The 26,700-nt window shown below is 40.0% G+C and overlaps 1 protein-coding gene across 1 annotated transcript in view; it reads left to right on the forward strand.

Annotated features, from left to right (window-relative positions):
- Positions 1-116: 116 nt before the first annotated feature.
- Positions 117-26,700, forward strand: part of GLG1 (golgi glycoprotein 1) — a 122,664-nt gene continuing 96,080 nt past the window's right edge. The window contains exon 1 of the mRNA XM_004690385.2: positions 117-631. Within this exon, the coding sequence (XP_004690442.1) occupies positions 161-631 (471 nt within the window). The 5' untranslated portion in view covers positions 117-160. The remainder of the gene's footprint in view (positions 632-26,700) is intronic.

Below are 26,700 nucleotides of genomic sequence, written 5' to 3' on the forward strand. Positions count from 1 at the left end.
AAGGGGCCAGCACCGCGTCCGGTGAGGCGCCACATCCAACTCGCGGGTCGCGCCGGCGGGGGCGGAGCCCGGGGGGGGGGGCCGCCGCCGCGCCCGAGGCTCCGCCCCTCATTTAAATACGCGGCGCCGACGGGTGCGTCGAGCTCGCCGCGGACCCAAGATGGCGGCGTGTGGACGTGTACGGAGGATGTTCCGCTTGTCGGCGGCGCTGCAGCTGCTGCTGCTCGCCGCGGCCGGGGCCGAGAGATTCCCGAGCCAGGGCGGCCACAGCCAGGGCCAGGGCCCTGCGCCTAACTTTGTGTCCTTCATAGGGCAGGCTGGAGGCGGCGGGCAGGGGGGTCAGCAGCTGCTCCAGCTGCCTCAGTCATCTCAGCACCAGCACCAGCAGCAGCAGCAGCAGCAGCAGCAACAGCAGCAACAGCAGCAGCAACAACCGCCTCAGCCGCCGCAGCCGCCTTTCCCGGCGGGTGGGCCTCCGGCCCGGCGGGGCGCAGCGGGACCCGGAGGGGCTGGCGGGGGCTGGAAGCTGGCGGAGGAAGAGTTCTGCAGGGAGGACGTGACCCGTGTGTGCCCCAAGCACACCTGGAGCAACAACCTGGCGGTGCTCGAGTGCCTGCAGGACGTGAGGGAGGTGAGGAGACGCGCCGGGCCGGGAGGCCGGGCCTGGCGCGGCCCGAGGCTGTCGCGGGCCTTGGAAGCTGCTGACGCGGATCTGCTGCTGCTCGCCGTCCTCTGTGCGGCTCTCGCGCCTTCTCTCCCGGCCCTGCTCCCGGGCGCATTCCGAGCGAACCCCACCCTCACCCCTGCGTCGCCTCCCTGGGGCGGGGGTCTGGGGCGCGGACCCCGGTTTGTGGCTGCCATCGGCGAAGGCCCTGAGCGTGTTTATGTTTGCTCTGGTCTTTTGTGTGATGCTGGAAGCACCGAGGCGCCTGGGTTTTGCCATCGCTTTCGACTTGGCCAAATTTGTAGCAACCTTTTCAAGACATGAAAAATGGTTGGCGTACGTTGGCTGCTCGAGAATGAGCTGCGGTTCCCGGGGAGTGTACAGGTTTGGGTAACTCGGGTTCTGTTCAGATGGGTAGTCTAGTCAACAGCCGAGTTTACTGGCTTTACCCCATTCTTTTGTCACTCGTGAATTCTGTTGTCCACGGGGTGCTGAAACGAACCGTCTTTTCTCTAATTTTGGTCAGTTTGTAGTGACTTTCAAGTTTAAATTGCTACCTCAAGTAGCTTGAGGAGTTGGGGCAGCTGGAATGCACTTACAGTATTTGTGATTGGACTGGAGGGTCTCGTCTTTCCGACGTCTGAATTGTGATTTCAGCAGTACCTCTTAGTGAAATCTAGACTTCATGTTGATGGGATTCCGTCAAGTAACAGAACTTCGTCACGGAATGTTTGTATTTGTGATGCAGATGTAGGTGCATATTTGACAATTCTCAAAAGTGCGAGAGTAAATCTTAAATCTGGCAGAGATAACTTTCTTTTTTGAGGTTCGGGCATATAGAATTAGGCCTAACAGTTGACAAGTATAGTGAAGCTGCTGTTTTACACAGTTTTGTTTGGTAAATTATTTCATCAGAATTATCTAAGGTGTTAGATAATTATCTAGGTTGAGAGAAAAACATCTATTATATACCCTCAAAAAGAATTTCCAGCACTTTGCCAGAGTTAAGAATCTTAGCTGTATCTATAATACCAGAGGAGTGGCTGACAAATAGTAACAGGGAAATGTCCTTCAAGTTTGCTAGTTACAGATGAGAAGTCATCGAAGCCTCTACAGGAGCCTTCGAAGGATCTTGGGAAGACCGCTGGTTTGTAAGAAATTATGCTGTGTTGGCAGTCCTTCCCTCACCGGGTCCTAGTCTCACTGTGTATTTGCTCTAGTATCCTATTCCGAGTAATATACAAGAGGAAAAGACTGGCATAGTTAGGAGACAGCCAGAAAGGAAGTTTCTGGAGCCATCAGAAATGTGGAGCCTTCGATGATTTCTTATCTATAACTAGCAAACTTGAAGGACAATTCCCTGTTACTCTATTTGTCAGCCACTCCTCTGGTATTAATAGATACAGCTAAGATTCTTAACTCTGGCAAGGTGCTGGAAATTCTTTTTGGTCTTTGAGGGTATATAATAGATGTTTGTTTCTCAAGCTAGTATCCCACCACTGGAGACCACTTTGTGGTTTGTGGCAGAAATAGGACTTTATGAAGAAAAGTGGCAAAAAGTGTCATGTTCAAGTGCTTGTCTCCTTTCTTTACGTGCATTAGAGACATTGAGAAACTTACAGAAACAGTCTTCATTTTCCTTTGACCAGTGCATGAAGAATTGTGTAGCAGCATATTCTATAAATAACTTAGATATGACCAGTTTTGGAGTCTAGGTAGTATCTTCCTCGCATTCTTTAGTGTAGACTCACTCTACTTTAAGCTTCTCAGCAAAAATATTGTTTCAGTGCAAAAATACCTTTGACTTGAAATTGTGCCCCATAAAAAGCTCAAGGAAATACCAAATAGGGAGCTGTGTTTTCTTCTAGCAGGGTCCACTGGAGTGGCATTAAACAGTGAGACAACTTAAAAAAAAGAATTATTTCAGTAACTACAGCTTTCTTCTTTTGTGGAAGAAGACATTTAAATGCTATGATAATTACTGGACCTGTATTTCCTTTGTAACTATCCAGAGTATCTAATTCAGTGTTGAGAAACAGTAAATGTTGTCTACTGGTTGAGAATGAGTAAATTAATGGAGTCAGGTTTTTTTAAATACCTTTTACAAAGTATATTACTTTTATTTCAATTATTAGTGCAATTTAATGAATATGTCAAGCTCTCTTTCCTTAAGTTATTATATCTGCTTCCTTCCCTACCAGTTCTTTTCAATTTCCAAAGTACAATAAATTCAGGATATAAATACAGTACATATGCTGAAGTAAAGTTAAGTATATCTTGAAACCTCTCTAGGGAGAGCGGTGATATTAATGAAATAGATTTTAGAAAATATTTAAGGCTACACTTTGTATGTATATATAATGTCAGAGACAAAGATTGTGTTATTTCTGATATAATACATTTTTTTCTGACATATGAATAATTTCAAACTTTAAATCTCAAATGAAAAAGAGGAAAAAGACAGAGGGAAGTAGAATCAGTTTTATGCTCCAATGGAAGAAAAGATGTTAAGTAAATTGGAGGTGGGTTTTTGGGAGCCGGGGAGGATTCCAAATTTTCAATTTAATTTCCTCCAGTTTTCTATACATGAAAATTGAAAGAAGAGTACCATGAATAAACTGTATATTCTTCTGGAGGTAGAGCTATTTTTAAACTACCTTTTTTTTTGTTTAAAGACAGCAAAGGGAAATTTTATTCCACTAAGTTCAAGAATTAGTCATATCTGATGTATATTTGAAAGAGCATACTTAATTAAATAACTAGCTTGCATATTCGCAGAGAAATTATTGAATATTGTATTTGCTGTTCAATAATTGAACTCCTTGATGTGGAAGTAAGTATGGGTGCTTCTTTATTTCTCTGTATTTCTTTTTTAAAGATTTATTGTGTAGAAGAAGTGGGGTGTAGGCCAGAGGTGCTGGGGTGAGGTGGGGTGAGAGGATTCAAAAGAGACAGAGGAGGGAGCAGAACAGGCAGATTGACTGAAAATACACAGCTGAGGGGAGCAGTGGGAGGGTCAGGAGAGGTACCGCCCATGTGGGCCACCTCCCTGGCTGGGGATTGAACTTGTGCTGCAGTGGCTGCAGAGAGCTTCATGGTGCTGTGCTTTAACCCGTTGTGCTATCAGGGCGGGCCCAAGTTAAAATATTTTAAGGTTCTCTCTAGTGTAATGTTTAAAGTTATGTAGGAAATTTATTTAAAGTTATCTATGGTAATTTCAACTGAAACATGCATTATGTGCTGGAAAATTGAAAATCAGTGGATAAGCTATAGTAAAACTGCATAGAAATTAGTTCTGTAACACACTGTCTTCTTCATTTTGAAGGCATGTGTTATGTGGGAGATTTTTTTTTAACTCCCTAATGAGTCATACTTTTTAAAAGGTCATATATACCCAATGGGCCCACTATTAAGTAGATATAATAGTTGTAGTGGGGGATAGTAGTCTTGGTTATATGTATTTATGTAGCTAGTAGTAGTTCTAGCAGCAAAAATAATGTAAACTAGAAAGTGTAAGGAGAAAAAGGAAACCTATAGCCTGGGCTATTCTGCCAGGTGAAGAAGTCATACCAAAGGGGAAAAAAAGATACCGCTCTCTGGTATTCGATAAAGAAAAAAGACATGCTTTATGTTGAGAGTAGTTTTAAAATGCTTTATATGTATTTTGCACTGAAATCATTAGTAGCACCTTGTGATCAGAAGTTTTAGATGAAAACACTGGTCTCTTAGGAGAAGTTTGCCTGTAGTGTGTGCATAGTTTTTCTTAGACTTTTTTGGTTTTGGTAGATTAAAAAAAGTTCTTTCTTTTATGGAAACTGTCAAACATGCACATATGTGGGAGAATAATGTGATGACGCCCGTGTACACATCCACAGCTTCATGGTGGCCCTGCCTTTTTTTTTTTTTTAATTAATATATTTATGCATTCAGAACTGGGGTACAGGCCAGAGGTACAGGGGGTGAGAGATTGACCAGAGACAGAGTGGGGAGCACAACAGGCAGATTGACAAAGTACACTGCTGAGGGGAGCAGCGGGCGAGAGAGGAAAGGTCTGCTGTGCCATGTGGGTCACCTCTGAGGCGGGGATCAAGCTCTGCGCTGAAGTGGCTGCCACCAGCTTGCAGTGCCACTTTCAACTGCAGCGCCACCAGGGAGGGCCTTTTTTTTTTTTTCTTTTTAAAGTTCAGTAGTAGGAGGTGGTTCAGGGTTGGGAGACCGACATCTTCAAGCAAATCCATTCACTGCCATTTCACCATGTATGTCTCTGACAAGGAATAAAAATAAGTAAGTAAAGTTGAGGCCTGTGGTTTGTTTTTTAGTATTTCAAAAACATCTTGAAATATTTTGAGCACCATGGAACCTTATTAGGTTATGAATTTGTAGACCACTATCTGTAAGTTGTGTACAGCTTTATAAATACTTATTTGAGGGCCTCCCTGGTGGCACAGTGGTTAAGTCTCAGCACTATGAAGCTATTAGCAGCCAAGGAGCTGATCTACATGTCACAGCATGACACAGCAGACCTCTCCTTTCTCACCTGCTGCTCCCCTCAGCAGTATATTTCAGTGGATCTGCCTGTTCTGCACCCCACTCCACTCTGTCTCTGGAGTCTCACCCCTGTACCTCTGCCATGTATCCCAGTTCTTCTATGCATAAATAAGTAAATCTTTAAAGTGAATAAATACTTATTTGAGAGGGGTTATTTTATGTTTTGAATATGCCTTTCAACATTGCAAACTGTAAATCCACTTTTGAATTTGTTTTTCTTACTTTGTTCTTATTAAAGATGTATTTATTTATGCACACAAGAACTGGGGTGTAGGTCAGAGGTGTGGACAGTGAGAGGATTCCCCAGAGACAGAGTGGGGAGCAGAACAGATCTACTGAAACACTGCTGAGGGGAGCCCTGAAGCTCCCAGCTGCATGGCTGGCCAGGTATCAAACTGGTAGATCAAACTCATGCTTCAGTGGCTGGCAGTAGCTTGATAGGGCTGTGTCTTTAACCTTTGCACCACCAGGGAGGCCCTCATTTAATATTCTTGATAGTCTTATAAGCAGATAGTGTTTCATTTAGTTGAGAAGTAGACTCAGAGACATGAATTAATTTGTTTGTTGTTATTATCCTAAATGTTAGAGGTGTTATTCAGCAAGTTCTCTGTGACATTAAAGAACAAATTCTTTTCAGTGTACCCTGGATGGTTGTAGCTAATGAAATTAGTTTGTTGAGAATGCCAGGGACTCATAAATGGGCACGAAATAGGAAGGGACACCTGGAATGCGAATCCTCTTTTCTTCACTGCCAAGAAAACTGGGAGGCAGCAGCCACTGTGAAGCTCCAGATTTCTCAGCAGCACTATCAGGCAAAGCTAATTTAATTTCCAGTTTCTGAGTCGATCATGAACTTAATTTTTGCTTCATGAATCAATTTTCAAATCCCATTTCACCTGTGCAACAGAGGAATTTGTTAGATACATTTCCTTACTGTTTGTATTGAAAACCTTGAAGTGACCTAGGGCTAGAGCTGGCATCACCACTGACTGATTCGTGTGACTCTAGGCAAGTCATTTTACCACTCTGAACCTCCACTTCCTATTGTGTTAAATGAGAGTTTTGGGTAACAGTACCCCAAAGTTCTAAGATTGTTACTTAACCTATGTGAGTTTCTTCCTATTTACATTGTTTGTATTGTATAGTTTCTAGGATTGATTTGTGTACATCTCCAGATTCCTATTCACTCGTGAGGGAAATAATGATATGAATAATGCAAGCAGCAATTACTCCAAATATTGTTTGGCCCTAGTATATATTATAATTGTTTTGTTTGAGCCAATATGGAATTTCCTCCTATGCTTTCAGTGGGTTACAAGTACTCTAACCACACAATCAAGGCATCATTGATCTCCAATTATGCACCTATCATAGTGAAGAACTTTGGTCTTTAAAACACCACCATTGCTTACAGATGGTTTAACAAATGAGACTGTGATTAAGAGACAATTATATAAAAGAATGTTAATCACTTAGTGTCATAGTACATTCTTTAGGGCAATGCAAAGATCACAAAATAAGGATTTAGACTTAGGCAGAACCCACTTCTGATACTCTTAACTTAAAAATAGTCCCCCCCCCCTTTAGGTAGGGATTGTCTACTCAACCATGTCGTAAGTGAAGATGTGCAGCTTCTATTCTTGTAATATATATTCAACTTGGTATATGGCTGTTAAATATATACAATATTATATACTGGATCATTTCAAGATCCTTTTAGCTCTGAAACTTTGAGATTCTGTGATCTGTAGGAATACAAAACACATATGAGGGAGTCATAAGCATAGGTGAAAGGGAGAGTTGCTTTCAGAAATTAAGGGAACTGTAGTGACAGGAGAGAGTTTCAGATTTTTCTCAGAATCCAAATTGTTAAGGACGTTTGGTATACTACAGGTTGGTTCACTGATTAAAGCTCAGAAATGGGATGTGTTTTTATCCCAAACTGAGATAAAAATATTACTACAGATAATTACTCTAAAATAGCATTGTCATTTATTAACACTTTAAAGGAAATCTCTTGATAAGAGTGCTTTACAGTATATAGCTCATTTATTCATTGTTCTTTGGAAGGAAATGAAATACTTGAACATCCAAAAGATGAAATGGCACATATCTTGTACATTCTCCTAATGTGTTCAACATGAATTTAGTCAGCAATTCAAAACTACTGGATTGTCAGAAAAATCATGACATATTTTTTTCTATACAAAAATGTATCATGACTTTCTGACAACCCAGTAGCTTCTCTGTTATATATGAGATATTTTCATATTTTTAAAAGAAACTGTTAAAATGACATAAAATGTTATGTAAATTATTTTTTCCTCACCAGATGTTTGTTAATACCTATTATGTTCAAGATACAGCTTTGGCGTTAGAGAAGACAACTATAAAATAGCTTTTTTTTTTTTTTTTAAAGATTTATTTTTAGGGCTCTCCCTGGTGATACATCAGGTTAAAGCCCACCACTACGAAATGGCTGCGGCAGCCACTTGGGCATGAGTTCCATCCCCAGCCAGGGAGCTGACTGGTCTTTCCTGACCAGTGTACTTTGTCAGTCTGCCTGTTCTGCTCCCCACTCTGTCTCTGGTAAACTCTCTCACCGCCCTTGCACCTCTGGCCTGTAGTCTAGTTCTATATGCATAAATAAATACATCTTTTTAAAAATATATTTTCATTTATTTATGCATACAAGAACTGGGGTGCAGGCCAGAGAGGTGAGAGACTCACTAGAGTCAGAGTGGAGAGCAAAACAGGCATATTGACTGAAACACACTGCTGAGGGGAGCAGCAGGTGAGTTAAGAGAGGTCTGCTGTGCTTTGTGGGTCAGCTCCCTGGAGGGCATCTAACTCAGGCCTCAGTGGTGATAGTGTGATAGTGCTGAGGCTTTAACCCCTGCGCCACCAGGGAAGCCTTTATCATTATTGTTAATGAGTAAACAAATTAAGTAACTCTTCTCAGGGCTGGAAAGTAGTAAATTAAAATTTGAAAGTAAGTCTGTCCAATTGTGAAATAACTCTTCTCCCCCATCCCAGTGCTGTCCAGTGTAGTATATAGAGCTGTTGTACAGTTGAAACATGGATAGCTTGAGTAGAGACATGCTATAAAAGTGAAATATATGGACCTTCCTTAATGGCGTAGCGGGTTAAAAGCACAGTACTTGCAAGCCAGCCACAGCCAGCTCCCTGCGAGTTCAGTCCCCAACCTTGGACCTTGGAAGGTGACCCACATGGTGCAGCAGACCCCTCCTGCCTCACCTGATGCTCCCCTCAGCAGTGTACCTCGTCATTCTGCCTGGTGAATCCCAGTGCCTCTGGCCTGTACCCCAGCTCTGCGTGAATAAATAAATAAAACTTTAAAAAGAAAAGTGAAATATACACTTGATTTCGAAGACTTAGTCCAAACAAAAATGTGACATACCTCATTAATTTTATATTGTGCACTTAAGTGACAGCATTTTCAATATGTTGGGTTAAATACATTATTAAAACTAATTTTCCTTTTAAAGTTTAATGTGACTGCAGATAACAAAATTATATATATATGGTTCACATGTTATCACAGCACTGATCTAAAAGAAGAACAAGATATCTTTACTAAAAACCACAGTTAGAAAGTAGTAAGTGAAGGGTAAATTAAATGCTGTGGGCATATGGTAGAGGAAATGGTTGGGAGAATCAGAAAAAGCCCTTTAGCACGTTTCATACTTAGTAGCTTGGTGGCTCATATCATGAAATTCTTAATTTAGCTCCGTTAAAATACCTCCTGGTCTTGTTAATGGATGGGTCTTATCTTCAGCATTTATGACTTATAAGGGGCATTAGAGCTCTTTTACTTGAGAGAAACTGTACTTAAGAAACAGGAAGAAAATAAGTGTTGCATCTTTATTTGGTCAAGTTAGATAAATTTGATACTTAAGAAAGAATCTCAAGTGATGGAACTCAGAACTGTGCTAGTACTAACCCTTGTATCTACATTAAAATAGAAAGTGGAGGAACAAGAAGTTTTTGACTGGAATCTAAAAACAATGTATTAAGAGAACAATCTTTTTCATTCTGTTTTAATAATTTTATTGAAATTAGAAGACTGTAGTAGATTGAATGCATGGTGTTACAGTACCTGTACATTTTTCCGTTGAAGGCTTGACTAACATGCAACTCTTTATAGGAGAATCTTAGTGAAAATGGCACCTGACTTTAGTTCCTGTGACTGTACATTTGTAAACGAGAACAAACTTAAACAATTTTGTGTTCCTTTAAAAAACAAATGTGATCTATATTTAAAATCATATACAAGCTAAACAGTGAAGTGAAATATGTGAGAAAAATTAGCCAGAAAATATGCACATAAGTAAGTTGTATATCTATTCAAATGCAAAGCTGGTGGGGGATGGGAAAGGGAAGAAATCATGTTTAAAGAACATATTCAGGTATTTGGGAAGGTTTTATTTGTAATTTAAGTTTCAACTAAAGACAATTGCATGTCACTTAACAGAATCCACAAAGTTCTTGCACTGATCAAATCAGCTGTGTAATGTGATAAACAACATGAAGGGGATAGAAACTTCAAGGAGGGGGCCAAGGATATAATGGAGAATTTTGCTTTTGAACAAAATCTGCATCTCTTAATAAGTGCCATCTAGTGACCATAACTGCTACATGTGAAATAAAAATCAGGAGAGCGCAGGTCCTAATATTAGACCAAGCTTGTGAGAGGAGATCTATGTGCTAAGTGGAAAAACAGAATGGGCTTTGGAATGTCAAATCCTAGCTCTCTTACCTCTTACTGTGACCTTGGACAAATTAAACCCTTCAATCTTCAATTTTCTTATATATATTTTTAAAGATTATTTATTTGTGCATACAGAACTGGGGTACAGGCCAGAGGTGAAGGTGTGTGAGAGGATTCACCAAGACAGTGGGGAGCAGAACAGGCAGATCAACGAAGTACACTGCTGAGGGGAGCAGCGGGCGGGTCAGGAGAGGTCTGCTGCACCATGTGGATCACTTCCAGATCACTTCCAGGGCTGAGGGGGATCGAACTCCTGTGGAAGTAGCTTTCGATTCTTAGTGCTGCGCTTTAACCTGCTGAGCTACCAGGGAGAGCCCCAATTTTCTTAATTTTAAATTTGAGGTATGAAACCTTCTCCCACAGGGTTATGGTGAAGGTGAAAATTTCTAAATATGTAAATCATCTGTCAAATGGCATAAATGGGCTTTGCCTTCATTCTTGCATATATAATCCTTTAAGGTAAAGCTTTGTATTTTTTGTTTTAAGAGAAACGTGAAATGAACTGTAATGTTTCACACCTCTATTTAATTTTTCCAAGATTCATTGAAGAAAACATTACTTGACCTCACCGGAAGAGAAAGCATTACCCAGCATTTAGAAAGTGTATACTTTCAGGGTCTCTCTGGTGGTGCAAGGGGTTAAAGTACAGCACTGTGAAGCAGGTCACAGCCACTGCAGCACGAGCTTGATCCCTGACCAGGGAGCCCACCACACAGCACAGCAGACCTCTCCTGTCTCTCCCGCTGCTCCCCTCAACAGTGAATTTTAGTAGATCTTCCCCACTTCTGCTGTATACCCTACTGCTCTTCTGCTCCCCACTGTGGCCTGTACACCAGCTCTTGTATGCATAAATAAATAAATCTTTTAAGAAAAGTGTATGTTTTGAGATTATGGAGTGCAAAGGAGTAAATTCTTTGGGTAAAGGAATTCATTTCTACCAAATGGTCATTAGTTCTCTGGGCCTAACTAAATGTGCCTAAATTTGGAATATCCTGCCTACCAGGATAAAGGGGCACTCCATTGTCTCATGTAGGAGGGGAGAAGTCAGTTCTTTTATTCTGAATACTGCATTGCTTCAAGCAGATCATCCTGCTATAAAATGGAATGACTTACGAACTTGAGCTATTTTATCAGCTGAGAAATAGAAGGTTAATGTTATTGTACCTTTTTGCCCTTTGTAAAACCAGAGAAATATAAACATAACAATATAAAATTTCCTGAAAGTGGACAACTTCTCAGAGAGAAAGTAACACTAAGGAAGTTTACTCTTAGATTCCTAAGGTTGAAAAATTTCTCTGACCTACTTAGGTAGCTTTAATCCCTTGCTCACCAGGGAACACCCCTTTTTAAATGTAAAGTCTCTCTGTTCAAGTGTCCACATTGCTTTTCTGATATCTTTCATATTTACATAGATAGCATATCTTCCTATTTTTGTTTTTTATATCTTTATAGCCCTTTCCTATTCTTATTTATATTTGTCAACAAATACTTGAATGTTGTTATGGGCTCATTTTTTTTCTCCGGATGGTTTTTCTGTCCTTCCTCTCCCAGTGTCTTAATTTTGCAGATTTATCTGTTAAGTCCATCATGTCACCTTCTTGGTCTTTCCTACTGATTTGTTTTCTCTTGATGGCCACATTCCTGCTTCTTGCATGTGTGATACTTTTTTATTCTCTCTTGACCTTTGTGAATTTTGTATCTTTGATCATTTTGAATTTTAAGATTTTGTTGAACCTTTAAAGAGCATGGGATTTTGCATGGTACCCAGGTTACCTGCAGATCAGTTTTCTTTTTGAGACTTGCTTATAAGCTTTGTTAGGACAAGTCCAGACTAGCATTTAGTCTGTGTCTAATGCAGTGCTGCTGCTAAGATGTGACTTTCCCGGGGCTATACTCCACATTCTCAGTTATACGAGGCTCTCTATTGGATTGGTGGGAAGGAATTCAGGAATCTACCCCCAGCCAGAGTAGTGACCCACAGGCCCTGCAGACCTCTCCTGACCCTACTGCTGCTCCCCTCTGCTGTATATTTCAGTGGATCTGCCTGTTCTGCTCCCTTCTGTGTCTCTGGTGAATCCCCTCATTTCCCCACACCTCTGGCCTGTACCCCAGTCCTTGTATGATGAAATAAAAAAAAAATTACTGTGGAGGTAATTATCCCAATGATCCTTTATAAATGGAAGTAGCAGTCATCATTTCAATTTTAATTTGAGTCAACAAATGGAAATGAGTGGGTAGACTTTGTTAGAAAAGGAGATTGAGTTATTTATTAGAATTGCTAATGTATATTACATCTTTTGACCTAGTAGTCCTACTTCTGTGAATTTATATGTAACAGTATGATCACCATGTAGATGTTGTATTGAAGCATCTTTCAGGTAACAGCAAACAATTGGAAGCAACTCAATACTCTTCAGTAAGGGAATGACTAAATAAATTATTGTGCCTCTGTACAATGAGCTATTGTATTGCTGTGGAAAAGAAGCTCTTTATGTCAGGCATGGAAAGAGCTCCAGAATCTGTTAATAAAAGAAGGAAGTAAAATTACAATTTGGGTTAGTATACTACCTTTTTTTGTATAGATGGTTTTATTCTTATTGGTTTTCCATGAGATTAAGAATAAAACTATTCGTATTCACTTGTATTTGCATTAGAATGCTGTGGAAGGATGCAGAAGAGACTAGGTTACAGGAGGATAAACATAGGTAGGGAACTTCCAAGTATATACTTTATTATATTTTTGTATTTCAAAAAATATTTGAACCATATGTGCCTGTTACTTATTTATTATTTTTAAATTAAAACACACAGTCTTTTTCCATTGCCCCATGTCGACAAAATCACTTTACTGTGCTACACTTTAGCACAAGTGTTCCAAAGTTAGAATTTCATTATATGTCAAGAGGGTTCAACTTATTTTGTAACTGGGTTGAGCCAGGCCTTTTGCCAACTTAGAAGATGAAAGATTCCCTTTCTGTTAATGTATTATTTAGGGCAAAACTAACTCCCATACTAAACCCAAAAATATCAGTGACTTAACGTAAGAGAAGTTGTGGGAGACTACCAGCCTTGTTTGTGTGGTCTGCTGACCCTGGTTCCCTCCCATTGTGGTTCCCTTTCTTAGGACTGTGGAGGCCTCTGCTCCCAAACAGGAAAGACAGAAACCTTGACTGCTGCTGTTTAAAAAAATTACTAAGGCCCCTTTCCCCCCCTTACTCTTTCCCCTGCCCTCCTCTTCTTTCCCTGTCCCCCCTTTCCTTCTTCCTGAGATAATTCATACCCCTTAAAATCTCATACACCTATTCTTAAAAGCCGGTCGCTGTGCTATTGTCTGGTTCCCATTGGCTAGAAGTGCTCACATGACCACAGCTCAGGGCAGGGCATGGGCGCTGGCTAAAGCAGAGCAACAGGGAGCACCGAGGGGAGCACCGAGGGGAGCACCGAGGGGAGCACCGAGTGCAGCCGGCCCCTCGCAGGCTCTGCTGCAGGGGTGTGCACAGGTGGCCTCGCGTTCGCGCTAGCTTCCCGTTAGTCATGTAAGGCATGATAGTCCTCATTTCCTCTCAGATGGTGAGTGTTAATCAATTTCTTCTTTCTGCTTTAAGTGTTTTGAAAGAGAGGCACAATTTTCTTTGCTATAATTTCTTTGATTTAAAGTATGGAAGCAGTTCCTACCTCATGTAGTGCTCTCAGGTTCAATTTTGAACTTGGTGAAGGTTAAGATCTTGTGTCCCATTCTGGTCATGAAGCCCCAAGCCCTAGGGTAATAACTGTTCAGATTTCTACTTTGATGGAGAACATACACATTACCGGAACCTATAGTTCTCAAAGGTAGCCCATTCTGTAGATAATAAGCATCTTTTAAAAGGGACAAGGAGATTAATATTTATTGGGCAGCTGCTCTATGCTTGTGTAATTATCTTGTTTAATCACCACTATCACTCTAAAGATTTAGTTGATCCCCTTTTTATGATGGAAAATATCAAATATACCTAACATTTTTTTGAATTGTTCATTTGAACAACTGTTGAAATTCTATCACTAACATTATACTGTACTTTATCACATAAATGTTAGTTTTAAACATTAGAAGCTATGTAAAAAAATTATATTCCTTGGGAATATAGATGGGAAGGAAAGAGTATGTAAGACAGAAATTCAGCAAAAATGAGCTAAAATATACAAGACCACCACAGTGTCATCTTTGTATTTCGATTCAGAACCTCCTTTGGAGGTGGCAAGAGAATTGGCTATGGTAATAATGGAAATAAAATATCCAGAAACAGACACTTGTGAAAATAGCATCTTCAGAACCTGAGGAAAAAAGAAGTCTTAAAATACTGAGTCATAATAATAGAATGAAATTCACCTAGTTCAGAAAAGACACTGGTTTACCCAAACATTTTGTGGGAAATATACACACACATATACACTTGCTGTTCTGTAAATAAACATTTTTTAAAAAGTTCTGGCAGGGGCCTCCCTGGTGGTTGACAGATGCAGCACAGGTTTAATCCCTGACCAGGGAGCAGACCCACATGGCACAGCAGACGTCACCTGTCTTGCCCGCTGCTCCCCTCAGCAGAGTGTTTCAGTAGATCCACCTGTTTTGCTCCCCATCTTTATGAAACATCTTTATTTGAAACTGATTTGAATCTCCTCACCCTTTTTTTCCTAATGAACATTTATGTTCACCCTCTTCCTCTCCAGCAACTCCAGTCTTTTATCCTCTACTGGTTCCCTTCTCTTTGCTTTAAACTAGAACATTTCCTGAATCTTGAAAAATCCTTATTTAACTGGGATGTCTCTCATTTCAGAGAGTCTCATCTCATCACTATCAAACTTCTGAAATGGACTAAAATAGTCTCAAATAGTCCAAATCTGGATTCTACAGAAGTTGTTCTATTTTACCAAAAACTATATTCTTTTCTCAGTCATTAACCTTAACTATTTACTTCAGTGATTACTCCCATCCCCTTTTAAAATTCCCTTTCCTTGGCTCCCACAACTAAAATTCCCTCCTTGTCTTCCATAACTACTTTTAAATCTTTTAATTCTCAACTACTCCTTTTCTCCCCTGTAATTCCCTCAACAACTCTCTGTCCAACTCTCAATTGCAAACATTCTCCAGGCTTAGTCCTTGGGATCATACTCTTCCTTTACACATTCTTCAAGAGGGCTCAACCTTTTTCATACTTCCAACTATAGCCCTTTAAGCTACATGACTCTTAAAATTTAGATTCAGTTCTAGATTTAGTTCCAAATTTACATCCTCTTACTGGAAACTGCTTGAACTGCCTGACTACCATTTCAAATGTAAAACAAACTAAGAATTATATATTTTTGGAGGCAGCCTAACAATTTGACTTCTCTTTACCTGCTTAAATTCTACTGTTCCTTCTGCTCAATCATTTCTTAGGAAGACAATTTCTGCATTCCGAATGGCCACATGCTCTCATACCTTTCTTTCATTGCATTTACATAGTTACAATTTTTCATTTATTTTGTGACTTCCTTCTCCTCCACTAGAGATATTTAAGTTCTGAGAGAGAATTTCTCTCATGGCACAAGGGGTTAAGTCTCAGCACTGTGAAGCTACTGACAGCAAGTGTAGCCTGAGTTCAGTCCCCAGTCAGGGAGCTGACCCACATGGCACAGCAGACCTCTCCTGTCTCACTGGCCTGCTACTCCCCTCAGCAGAGTATTTCAGTCACTTTGCCTGTTCTGCTCCCTACACTGTCTCTGGTGAATCCTCTCAACCCCCTGCACCTCTGGCCTATACCCCTGTTCTTATTTGCATAAATAAATACAATTAAAAAAAAATTCCAAGAGAGTTGAGATCAAGCCATTTGGGAGAGCGAAGTGAGGAGGGTGATAATCACCACATTCTCATTATCTCTTGTTACATTCTGGGCAATTAGTAAGTAATTTTTATGCAAAATTTGTCAAATGAATGGGCAGAACATTCTAAGTTTTCCTTGCAGTGAGCCTTCATCGTTCCCATTCAATCTCCATTGCTACTAGTCCAAGTCCTCCCAACACTCAGCTTAATTACAAAAGTAGCTAATTCAGTAAGCTTTCTCAGACATTCCTCACTTCAGTTCATACTGATATAAAAATAATTTCTTAACTATATAACTATGTTATTCTCCTAGCCAGAAATCTATAGTGACACCCTATTTCCCTCAAAAACATCAAAGCTAATACAGATAATTTCAGTGAACAGTTCAGTTGATTAACAGCACTAATGTCAACTGCTTATGTCAACTCATCCTACTGGTCACAGCTTTGAAAAATATTCAGTGATTGTTCTCTTTAATTCCCCTTTATTTTAAGTTCTTTCAGACTACCATCAGTAATACTGCCTTGGAGATATTACTATCAATTGCATCACAAGTATATAACATTTACTCACCAAGTTTTGTGGGTATTACATTTACAAGTCACCTTTTAGGATATGTTTTTTATAAAGTATGATTATTCTTAATATCTGCAGTTTCTTTATAAATGTGTCCTTAAATTCTTATGATTACAGATTCAAAAACCTCTATGTGATATTATGCCAAATTAAATTAGCTAAGTAACAGGTGAAGACTGGTTCAATAATAGAAAAATCTGTTAATATAATATATTCCATTAAGAAACTGAAAGCTACTTTTTCAAGGAATTCCTTTGGCACAGAATAAAACAAAGCATTTTCCTAAATACACCCATACATAGATATGTTACTATATTATGATAGCCAGTTACTCATAGAACAACAATATATAATGGCTTGGCTTTCCTTCATTACCTCACTCCAATAATTTGAACTGGGTTTTCTAATGTTGAAAGTAATGTCATTCCTCCAACCCTTGTGGATTATTCACATCATGTACAGTAAAAGCACAGACAAAGAAATATTAATAAACTTTTAAGACTTTACTTTAAAAAAAGTATGCACACAGAACTGGGGTACAGGCCAGAGGTACAGGGGGGTGAGAGGATTCACAAGAGACTGAGTGGGGAGCAGGACAGGCAGATTGATGAAGTAACACTGTTGAGGGGAGCAGCGGGCCGGTCAGGAGAGGTCTGCCAGGCCATGTGGATCACCCCCCTGGCTGGGGATCGAACTCGTGCTACAGTGGCTATGACAGCTTCATAGCACTGTGCTCTAACCCATTGCATCACCAGGCAGGGCCAAGACTTTTTACTTTGAAAACACAACATTTCTAAGTGACTTAATCCCAATCATGCATAATGTTATGCATGTATCTATAAACTAACATCTTCTACTGAAAAACTAGATTACTGTCAGAATAGCTCTAGATTAGGAGAAAAACAGACAGGTGGACAAATATGCTGGTAGGTAGCAGACCACTAGTAAATATCTTGCAGGAAGTGTAATAGGGAAGACTAGTAAATTGCTTTGCTAAATTTAGTGCTTAGGGAGAATTACAGGAGCATCAGTTCATGATTAAATACATTTATTCAAACCCGTAAGCAGTTACAGTCCTTGAACTTTATAAAACGATTCTGTCCTCATACCAAATCTAAACTAAAAAAAAGTCAATGAGAATTTTGCCATAGTTTTTAAAAAGGACCATTTGTTTCCGCTGAATTAGATGGTTGGTCATGAATTTCCTGGGCTGGGTAGTTACTATGTCATTCAGGATAGTGATGCATTCTCAAGTGACCAGGGAGGGAGACATCATTATTTTTCTTAATTAGTGATTTTTAGTTGGATTCTTTTAGGGGGGAATTATGTCACACATATCTACAAATTATGTGTCAAGAACAAACCTGTCACACAGGAAAAATAAATCTAAACATATATTAAGGATACTTAAATATTTTTTTTTTAAAGATTTATTTATTTATTCATACAGAACTAGGGTACAGGCCAGAGATGCGGAGGGTGAGAGGATTCACCAGAGACAGAGCGGGGAGCAGAACAGGCAGATCGGCGAAGTACACTGCTGAGGGGAGCAGCGGGCGGGTCAGGAGAGGTCTGCCACGCTATGTGGTCACCTCCGGGGCAGGCGGGGATTGAACTCATGCGGAAGTGGCTTTGGTTTCTCAGTGCAGTGCTTTAACCCGCTGCGCCACCAGGGAGGGCCAAGGATACTTAAATATTTTTTTTTAAATATTTATTTATTCATACAGAACTGGGGTACAAGCCAGAGATGCGGAGGGTGAGAGGATTCACCAGAGACAGAGTGGGGAGCAGAACAGGCAGATCGATGAAGTACACTGCTGAGGGGAGCATCGGGCGGGTCTGGAGAGGTCTGCCCCGCCATGTGGACAACCCCGGGGCAAGCCGGGAATCGAACTCATGCAGAAGTGGCTTTAGCTTCTCAGTGCGGTGCTTTAACCCGCTGCGCCACCAGGGAGGGCCAAGGATACTTAAATATTTTTTTTTTAATTGGTTGTTAATAAAAAAAAAAAAAACAACTTTCAGATTTATTAGTATGGCTTTGAGGCCTAAGAATTCCCTATGATGAAATGTTGTTTTTCTTCTACCCAGTCCTTAGGTCTATCTCCATTTTCCTTCTAGACCCAGAAAGCCTCTCTGGGATTTGTTCTTTTGCCACTTAATAGCAATGTTTTCAATTTTATTATTTGATTTAGCATCTCTAATAGCTAATGATCTTTAAATTTTTAGACCTTTTTTTAAAGTTTATTTTTATTTATTTATGCATTCAAGAACTGGGGTGTAGGCCAGAGGTAGGGGGCAAGAGGATTTACCAGAGACAGAGTGGGAAGCAGGACAGACGGATCTACTTACATACACTGCTGAGGGGAGCATGGGGGGAACCAGGAGAGGTCTGCTGGGCCATGTGGGCCAGCTCCTTGGTTTGGGGTAGAACCCAGGCCAGCAGGGCAATTGCCCTGAGACTCAACCCTTATTGGGAGGCTCTGTTGTTGTCTTTTAATGGTACCCAGGGGATTCAATTATTCTGGAAAAGGTGTGCTAATATTTTATGTGAAGATCTTTTTAGTTTTAAAAACAGTTTATACACGTAGTTTCTCACATTCTGGTGTGTGTTTGCTATGTAGTATTCTTGGCTCAGGGTCCCAATCCATTTATGTGGATTATTAAGAATTGGTTCAGGACACATTTACCTATTTCAGCAGGTTAAATATTACTGAAATGTCTTGTAAAATGGACCCTGTCATCTTGGAGAAATACATTGTTGTTTCAAAGGTCTTTTCTTAATCTTGTTTTCTCAGTGCCCCTCTAGATAATCTGTATAAGTGGTATTTTGAAATATTTTCTAACACAAAACCAATATGTCCAGACCAGATAACTTTGTGTGTCTGTTTACAGAAGCACAACAGTAGAATAGGAACCCATTTTCAGAAAATATTCCTGTGTTCACATAGACATCATATGTCCTGGCAGGCAAATAATTTTTTTAAAGATTTAACTTTAAGTTATTTAGGCATTCAAGAACTGGGGTACAGGGCCTCCCTGAAGGCACAAGAGGTTAAGTATTAGCACTGTGAAGCTATCTGCAGCCACTACAGCTTTTGTATGCATAAATAAACAACCTTAAAAAAAAAAAAAGAACTGGGTTATAGGCCAGAGGTGCAAGAAGTAAGAGGATTCACCAGAGACAGAGTGGGGAACAGAACAGACAGATCTGCTGAAATATACTGTAGAAGGGATCAGCAGATGAGACAGGAGAGGTCTGCTGTACCATGTGGGTCAGCTCCCTGTGAACTCAGGCCGCAGTGGCTGGTGATAGCTTGATAACCCTGAGACTTTCACCCCTGTGCCAGCAGGGAGGACCCAGGCAAGTGAACTTACTTTAAAAATTTTTTTAAAGTAATATATAGTTTTAATAATCAGTATTATCACATCTATGTAGTTTCCTGTTTTAGCTCACCCCATTTTTTTTTTATTCTAATAGTTTATTTTTACATCATTTTGTGCCTTTTTCCATCTCAGCTGCAATCCCCGTGGACTTCCCATCACCAGTTCACTGGTGTGCCATCACCATAGTCCCATGACTTCGCCCCTTCCCCCATTTTTGATCCCGTTCCCCACTCCTCCACCCCCATAAAATGTCCCTAGGTATATAGCTCTTATTATTCGCACCCCCCCTCCCCCCACCCCAGTCCTATATGCTCCTGCTATGAGTGAAACCATCTGCCATCTGGTAACTTTTTCTTTCTTTCTGGCTTATTTCACTAAGCATGATCCCTTCCAGCTTCATCCATGTTGCTACAGAAGGCATGAGTTAATCTTTTTTGATTGCTGAGTAACATTCCATTATGTATATGTACCACATCTTTTTAATCCAGTCATCTACTTTTGGGCATCTGCGTTGATTCCATGTCTTTCCTATTGTAAATAAAGCAGCAGTAAACATGGGGGTGCAGGTGTCTTTTTGAATCAGTGTTTTTGTATCTTTTGGGTAGATACCTAAGAGTGGAAGTGCTGGGTCACATGGAAGCTCCATTTTTAGCAGTGAAAACCTCTAAACAGTTTTCCATAGTTGTACTAGTTTGCATTCCTGCTGGCGGTGCAGGAGAGTTCCTTTTTTTCCCTCATCCTCACCAGCATTTGTTGTTGCTAGTTGTTTTAAGATTTGCCGTTCTCACAGATGAGCTCACCCCATTTTTAATTCTTTCTGTTACCTAAGGTATTTTGAATAAATACTTATGCTGAGCTCTTTTTTAAAAAAACATATTAAGCATTGTTGATTTCTTACAAATAATTTATTTAATCCTCATAAAACACTTGACAGTATTTACTCTGAAACCAAGTTCACAGAGCAAAAACTCTACAAAGCTAGATGGTGAAATAGACTATATACTGCACTGCAAACAGGTTCAGACAAAAGTAGTTTTTGAATGTGGTATTAATTGTCCAAATTCTACAGAAGGCTTTTAAAATCTCTTTTAATGAGAATCAATTTTGGTCTCAGTCATGAGTCAACAACATATTGATACAGTAAACAGTTTTTTAAGAAAGATCAATTCATTGCTACTTAGGTCTGATTAGTTTAAAAACAACAAAATCAAATAAACATCCCCACATCCCAAAGTTGTGTCTTACTCATCTTCGTCTTAACAGAGAACAGGGAACAAATCTGTCATTGCTGTAAGAGTGTTTTAGTGTGAAGTGAAAATACTCAGAGCAAAATATGTGATTTCATCCCTTTCATGTTTTACTATTTTTATTGCCATATTTGGGATTCCTGTACAGATTGTGTTATTAAAGTCCTTCAGCTATGTTTCTCTTGCATTTCTGGACCTATGACATGGCCTATTTTAGCCTATTTTAACTTTGTAGGGTTCTTTGTTAAAAACATTTCTGGAACCTATCTTTGTGGAATCTTTCCTTTATGACTCAGTTTATCACAATAGATTTACTTTGGATTTTTGTGAATCTGGTTTTTTAAGTTTGGAATTTTTTTTTAAATAGAAACTTATATTTTATTTATGCATATAGAACTGAGGTACAGGCCAGAGGTGCAGGGGCAGTGAAGAGTATTCACAGAGCAGACAGAGCAGAGCAAGTAGCTTGAGAAGTACACCGCTGAGGGGAGCGGTGGGCAAGACAAGAGAGGTCTGCTGTACCATGTGGGTCATCTCTGGGGCGGGGGAATCAAACTCTGCACTGAAGCGGCAGAGTTTGCTTGCATTGCTATGCTTTAACCATCTGCGCCACTAGGGAGGGCTGGAAATGATTTCTTCTACGTAGGTAACAGCTAAGGATACCCAAGCAGTTTGATGGATTCTTCTGAATTGGTGATGGTTTTTAATTTTCTCTTAATGCCTACTGAAATGCCATTTATATACAACTTAATAATAAATTCATTTTCCCTTTTATAAACAGGTATATACTAGACAGAAAAAGCTGTTGTCATAGTCTTGACCTCACTGGTTTTGTAACTGGGTGAAACTGAGAGGTACCCAGGGACATCTCAGTTAAAGAGAAAGACTCATTTTGTTGTAAAGGTATGGCCATCTGCATTCACAAAGGAAAGGAAAACATATTTTTAGGGTGCTCAGAGATATCTTTAATTGACAGAGAAAGAGAGAAGGGTTTCAAATGATCTATACAGGGTGGTGCCCAGGGGAATGGGAGGTTCCAGGTTTACTGCCCACCCAAGGACGGGTGGAGCTGAGCTGGGACGAGAAGCTGGAGAGGGGACTGGAAGAAGGAAGAAGAATGGAGAGCCAGAAGACCTCAAAGAAGTACATGGAGCAGGGAGATGTGGAGAAGCTTTTTTCTTAGCTTTACACTTGTGCTGAGGACTTGGTGGACATGGAAGTCGAGAGACCTATGGGAAGATCAGCGATGGCAGCGTTTATCATGACTTTGGCTTTGCTCTTTACCTTCCAGACTTGTCTGTGCCTTTCTGCCACTGTACTATGTGTCTGTACCAGGAGGTGCCTTAGATTTGTGACAAGCTTTTGGGCCTTAGTGGCCCTGCTTTGGGCCAGTTGTGTTTGGCTGGGCATTTATCTGTGAGGAGATGGGTAACTTTGGGTGCTCAATTTGAAAATTTATTTTTTTGTCTTTTTTTTTAAAGATTTATTTATTTATGCATAAAATACACTTGAACTGGAGTGTAGGCCAGAGGTGAGGGGATGAAAGGATTACCAGAGGCAGAGTGGGGAGCAGAACAGGCAGATTGACTGAAATAACACTGCTGGGGGGAGCAGCAGGCAGGTCAGGAGAAGTCTGTCATGCCATGTGGGTGACCCCCTCACGCCCGGCCAGGGATCTAACTCATGCTGCAGTGGCTGCTGATAGCTTCACAGTGCTGTGCTTTAAACTGTTACCCCACCTGGGAGGGCCCTGTATGTGAAGCATTTCATGTAAAGCATTTTAAACATTTTATTTCTCATCACATTCAGTTAGAAAAACGTTTTTACTTTAATTTCTAAATTTCTAACTTCTGTACCTACCCTAACTTGACCCTGAATTTGTCAGTCTTTGTAGTTGGAATGGACTTTATTAAGCAGGACCAAGTGTGTATGCATGACACCACAGATTTTCATTAATCTATAATAGCTTGGATGCCGTGAGAGAGGGTGTGTAAGCAAGTACTCACTTGAAAGTGTTTGTGAATTTATCTGTTGTTTTCTCTGCAGTGTTTTCTCATTGATACTGCTTATTACTTACTGCATAAAGAGTTATTTCTTTGAGGCTCTGTCGTGATGTCAAGTTGTATTATGCAGTTGGCTTAGTGGGGAGCTCTGTGTTGGTAGAGCGCTGCTGGCAAAGGTCCCTTACTTACCTCACTATAATGGTTTGTCATTTGTATTTACTAATTCAAAAATTTAATCACTTGTAATTGGTAGAGTTTTCCCCCTAGTGGTATATAAAATAATGTTACAACCAGTAAGGTATCATTCGTATATACTCTACTAATTTAGGTTACTTGTTAGGGACATCATTTTATTTTTTTATATTTATTCCTCCCCATCTTATTTTGATTTTGCAATCAGAAACCATTATTCTAGAAATCTTTTATTTATTCAAAACTGTTTGCTTTGGGTGTTATTTTAAGTTTGTGTATTGATTTGGGTCATAAGTATTATCATCCATATCTAGTCAACAGGGCAAGTTAGGAAAATGAACAGTTAGTGTAGAATGTTTTGAGCAGCACAATATCCTGATCGGTTCCTCTTGGTTAATAGATGGCTGCAGCCTGGTCTTCTATATTAGTTACTACTTTGCTGAATATACTGTAGAAGAACATGAACCAGACAGTTTTATCTTTAGCTGATATTTTCTTGGATGCTTGCCCCTGGGAACACTGAGTTTATAGTACCCTGTTGATGTGAAATAGTTAGAAATTATGTAGTAATTTTTTAAAAAGATTTATTTATTTATGCATACAGAACTGGGACACAGGCCAGAGGTACAGGGGCGGGGTGGGTGGTGGTGGTGAGAGGCTTCACCAGAGACAGAGTGGGGAGCAGAACAGGCAAATGTACAGAAATACACTGCTGAGGGGAGCAGTGGGCCGGTCAGGAGAGGTCTGCTGTGCCATGTGGATCACTTCCCTGCCTGGGGATTGAACTTGGGCTTCCGTGTGATAGCTTCACAGTGCTGAGTTTTTAACCCACTAACAACCAGGGAGGGCCATTTAAAATTTTTCATATAACTTAATTTGTTTATATTTTACATCCTAGTTCATTTTTGTACAATGTTTGCTTTCTCTTAGCAGGTATACTCCCTGTAGAATTTCCACCAAATCACCCAATACACCATCACAGTAATACCTTATGCTCTCCCCTCCCCTGTAGAATGTCCCTGATTTATAGTTGCCTGTTAACTTTTTGTTGTTGTTGTTACAATTTTTTTTTTTAACCTAACCTCTTCTTTGGCTCCCTTTATTTGCACTATAAGTGAAACCATCTGTTATTTTTCATTTTCCTTTTGATTTAATTTCACTGAGCATAATCCCTGATAGCTCCACCCAGGTTGCTGCAAATAGCATTGATTGCTGAATAGTATTCCATTATATATATAAACACTACATCATCTATTTTTGGGAAGTTGGGTTTTTTCCATATCTTATCTATAGTGCTGTAATAAACATAGGGGTGCAGATATCCTTTGGAATTAATGTTTTTGTGTTCTTTGGGTAGATTCCTAGGTGTGGAATTGCTGGGTCATATGGTAGCTCCACTTTTAGTAGTTTGAGGACCCTCCATACAGCTTTTCATAGTGGTTAGACCAGTTTGCCCTCCCACTAGCAGTGTAAGGAGTTCGTTTTTCCCCATATCCTCACCAACATTTGTTGTTGCTAGTTTTTTTTTAAATATGTGCCATTCTCATCCGTGTAAGGTAGTATCTCATTGTGGTTTTGATTTGCATTTCCCTGATTATAAATGGTGTTAAACATTTTTCATATCCCTGTTGGCCATTTGCATTTCCTCTTTGGAGAAGTGTATTTTTAACTCTTCTGCCCATGTTTTGACTGGGTTGTTTTCGTTGAGTTATGTTAGTTCTTTGTGGATCTTTGTGATGAGTGTCTTATCAGTTTAATGTAATGCAAAAATTTTCTGCCACTCAGTAGGGTGTCTGTTTTGGTCAGTGCCTCTTTTGCTATATAAAAGCTTTTCATTTTTTTAATATGCTATATAAAGGTTTTTTTAAACATTTATTTTATTTATTTATACATACAAGAGCTGAGATGTAGGCTAGAGGTACAGGTGTGTGAGAGGATTCACCAGAGACTGAGTGGGGAGCAGAACAGGTGGACTGACTAAAACAATGCTGCTGAGGGGAGCAGCGGGCTTGACAGCAGAGGTCTGCTGCGCCCTGTGGGTCAGCTCCCTGGCCAGGGATGGAACCCGTGTTGCAGTGTCTGTGGATAGCCTTATATATAGTGCAGTACTTTAACCAGTTGCACCAACAGGGAGGGCCCAAGTTTTCTACTTTTTTCTATTATAAATTATTATGAAGTATTTGATATAAAAATGGCAAATAACTATTATTTTATTAATGTTCTGAAATTTAGGTACAGCAAATATATTACTGTTTTGTAATTTCTGGCAATTCCAACAACAAATATTTTAAGATATGCTTCACTGTCTTTTTTGCTGATTCTCATCCATGGTGTCTTGTTTCAGAGTACTTACTCTGTGCTGCTCATTGTCTTTGGGAAGTTATTTGTAAGAATAATTTGTAATCCACAATGAACATGCTGTTTTTTATACAGGATTCTTGCCTACCTCCCTGCCCCCAGTTTTGTTTGTTTTATTTAATAGGCAATAATAGTTTCACTCTTTCTCTTTATCAAAAGTTTGATCCCCTTGTTAAACTTTGTCTTCAAGCTTGAACATCATCAGTAGCATTTTCATGTTGTAGTGTGGTATTCTGAAGTTCTTTGAAAGGCCCTATATCTCTGAAAGCCATTCTTTATCAGAAGCTGGAGTGCACTTTTGTATATGGCCACTCTTTGTGGTGTTCTCTCAGCTTACGCTAGGCTTCATTCCAGGGGATTTTATTTTGCCAGAGGCAGTGTGCTGCCCCATATTCCATTGGGGTGCCACGGCACTCCAATAGTCATTGTTGAGGAAACACCTAGAAAAGATTTTTATTTGCTTCTGTCAGGCACTTCCGACACTACCAATCCAGCACCACCTTAGTCAGTTATACAGTCTTAAGACTTTCTGAAAGACCCAGATAGTGTAAATCTTCGGAAGGGCTGGTTTAATTAATGATAGTCTGCCCTTGACTTAAAGGTATAATTTTTATGTATGCAAACATCTCTTATTAGATTTTCTACCGTGGGCAGGACTTGGGCTTGAAGTTTGCCCATATTGCCCTTTAAAAAGATGGAGCCATTTTCAACAGCTTCAATAAAAAAGTGAGCTGTTGAGTTGTGCTGTGCTTTTAAAGTATTCCCTCTCCCTATAGTCCTGGCTTCATAATAGCTATAGTGTTGTTAGCTCTTTTATGCCTTTAAGGTTTCTTACGTTCCAGCATTTTTAGTTGTTCATTCTTTGAGGGTAATTCTAAATAACCTAGCCTGCCATTACTAGAAATGGGCTACCATATCTCTTTTCTTTCTTTCTTTCTTTTTTTTTTCTTTAAAGATTTATTTATTTGTACATACAGAACTGGGGTACAGGCCAGAGGCTCAAGGGCGGTGAGAGGCCTCACCAGAGACACAGTGGGGAGCAGAACAGGCCGATCGACAAAGTACACTGCTGAGGGGAGCAGCGGGCGGGTCAG

The sequence above is a fragment of the Condylura cristata genome, unplaced genomic scaffold (assembly GCF_000260355.1).
Source record: "Condylura cristata isolate star-nosed mole 26May11 unplaced genomic scaffold, ConCri1.0 scaffold00028, whole genome shotgun sequence".
Classification (NCBI taxonomy): Eukaryota; Metazoa; Chordata; class Mammalia; order Eulipotyphla; family Talpidae; genus Condylura; species Condylura cristata.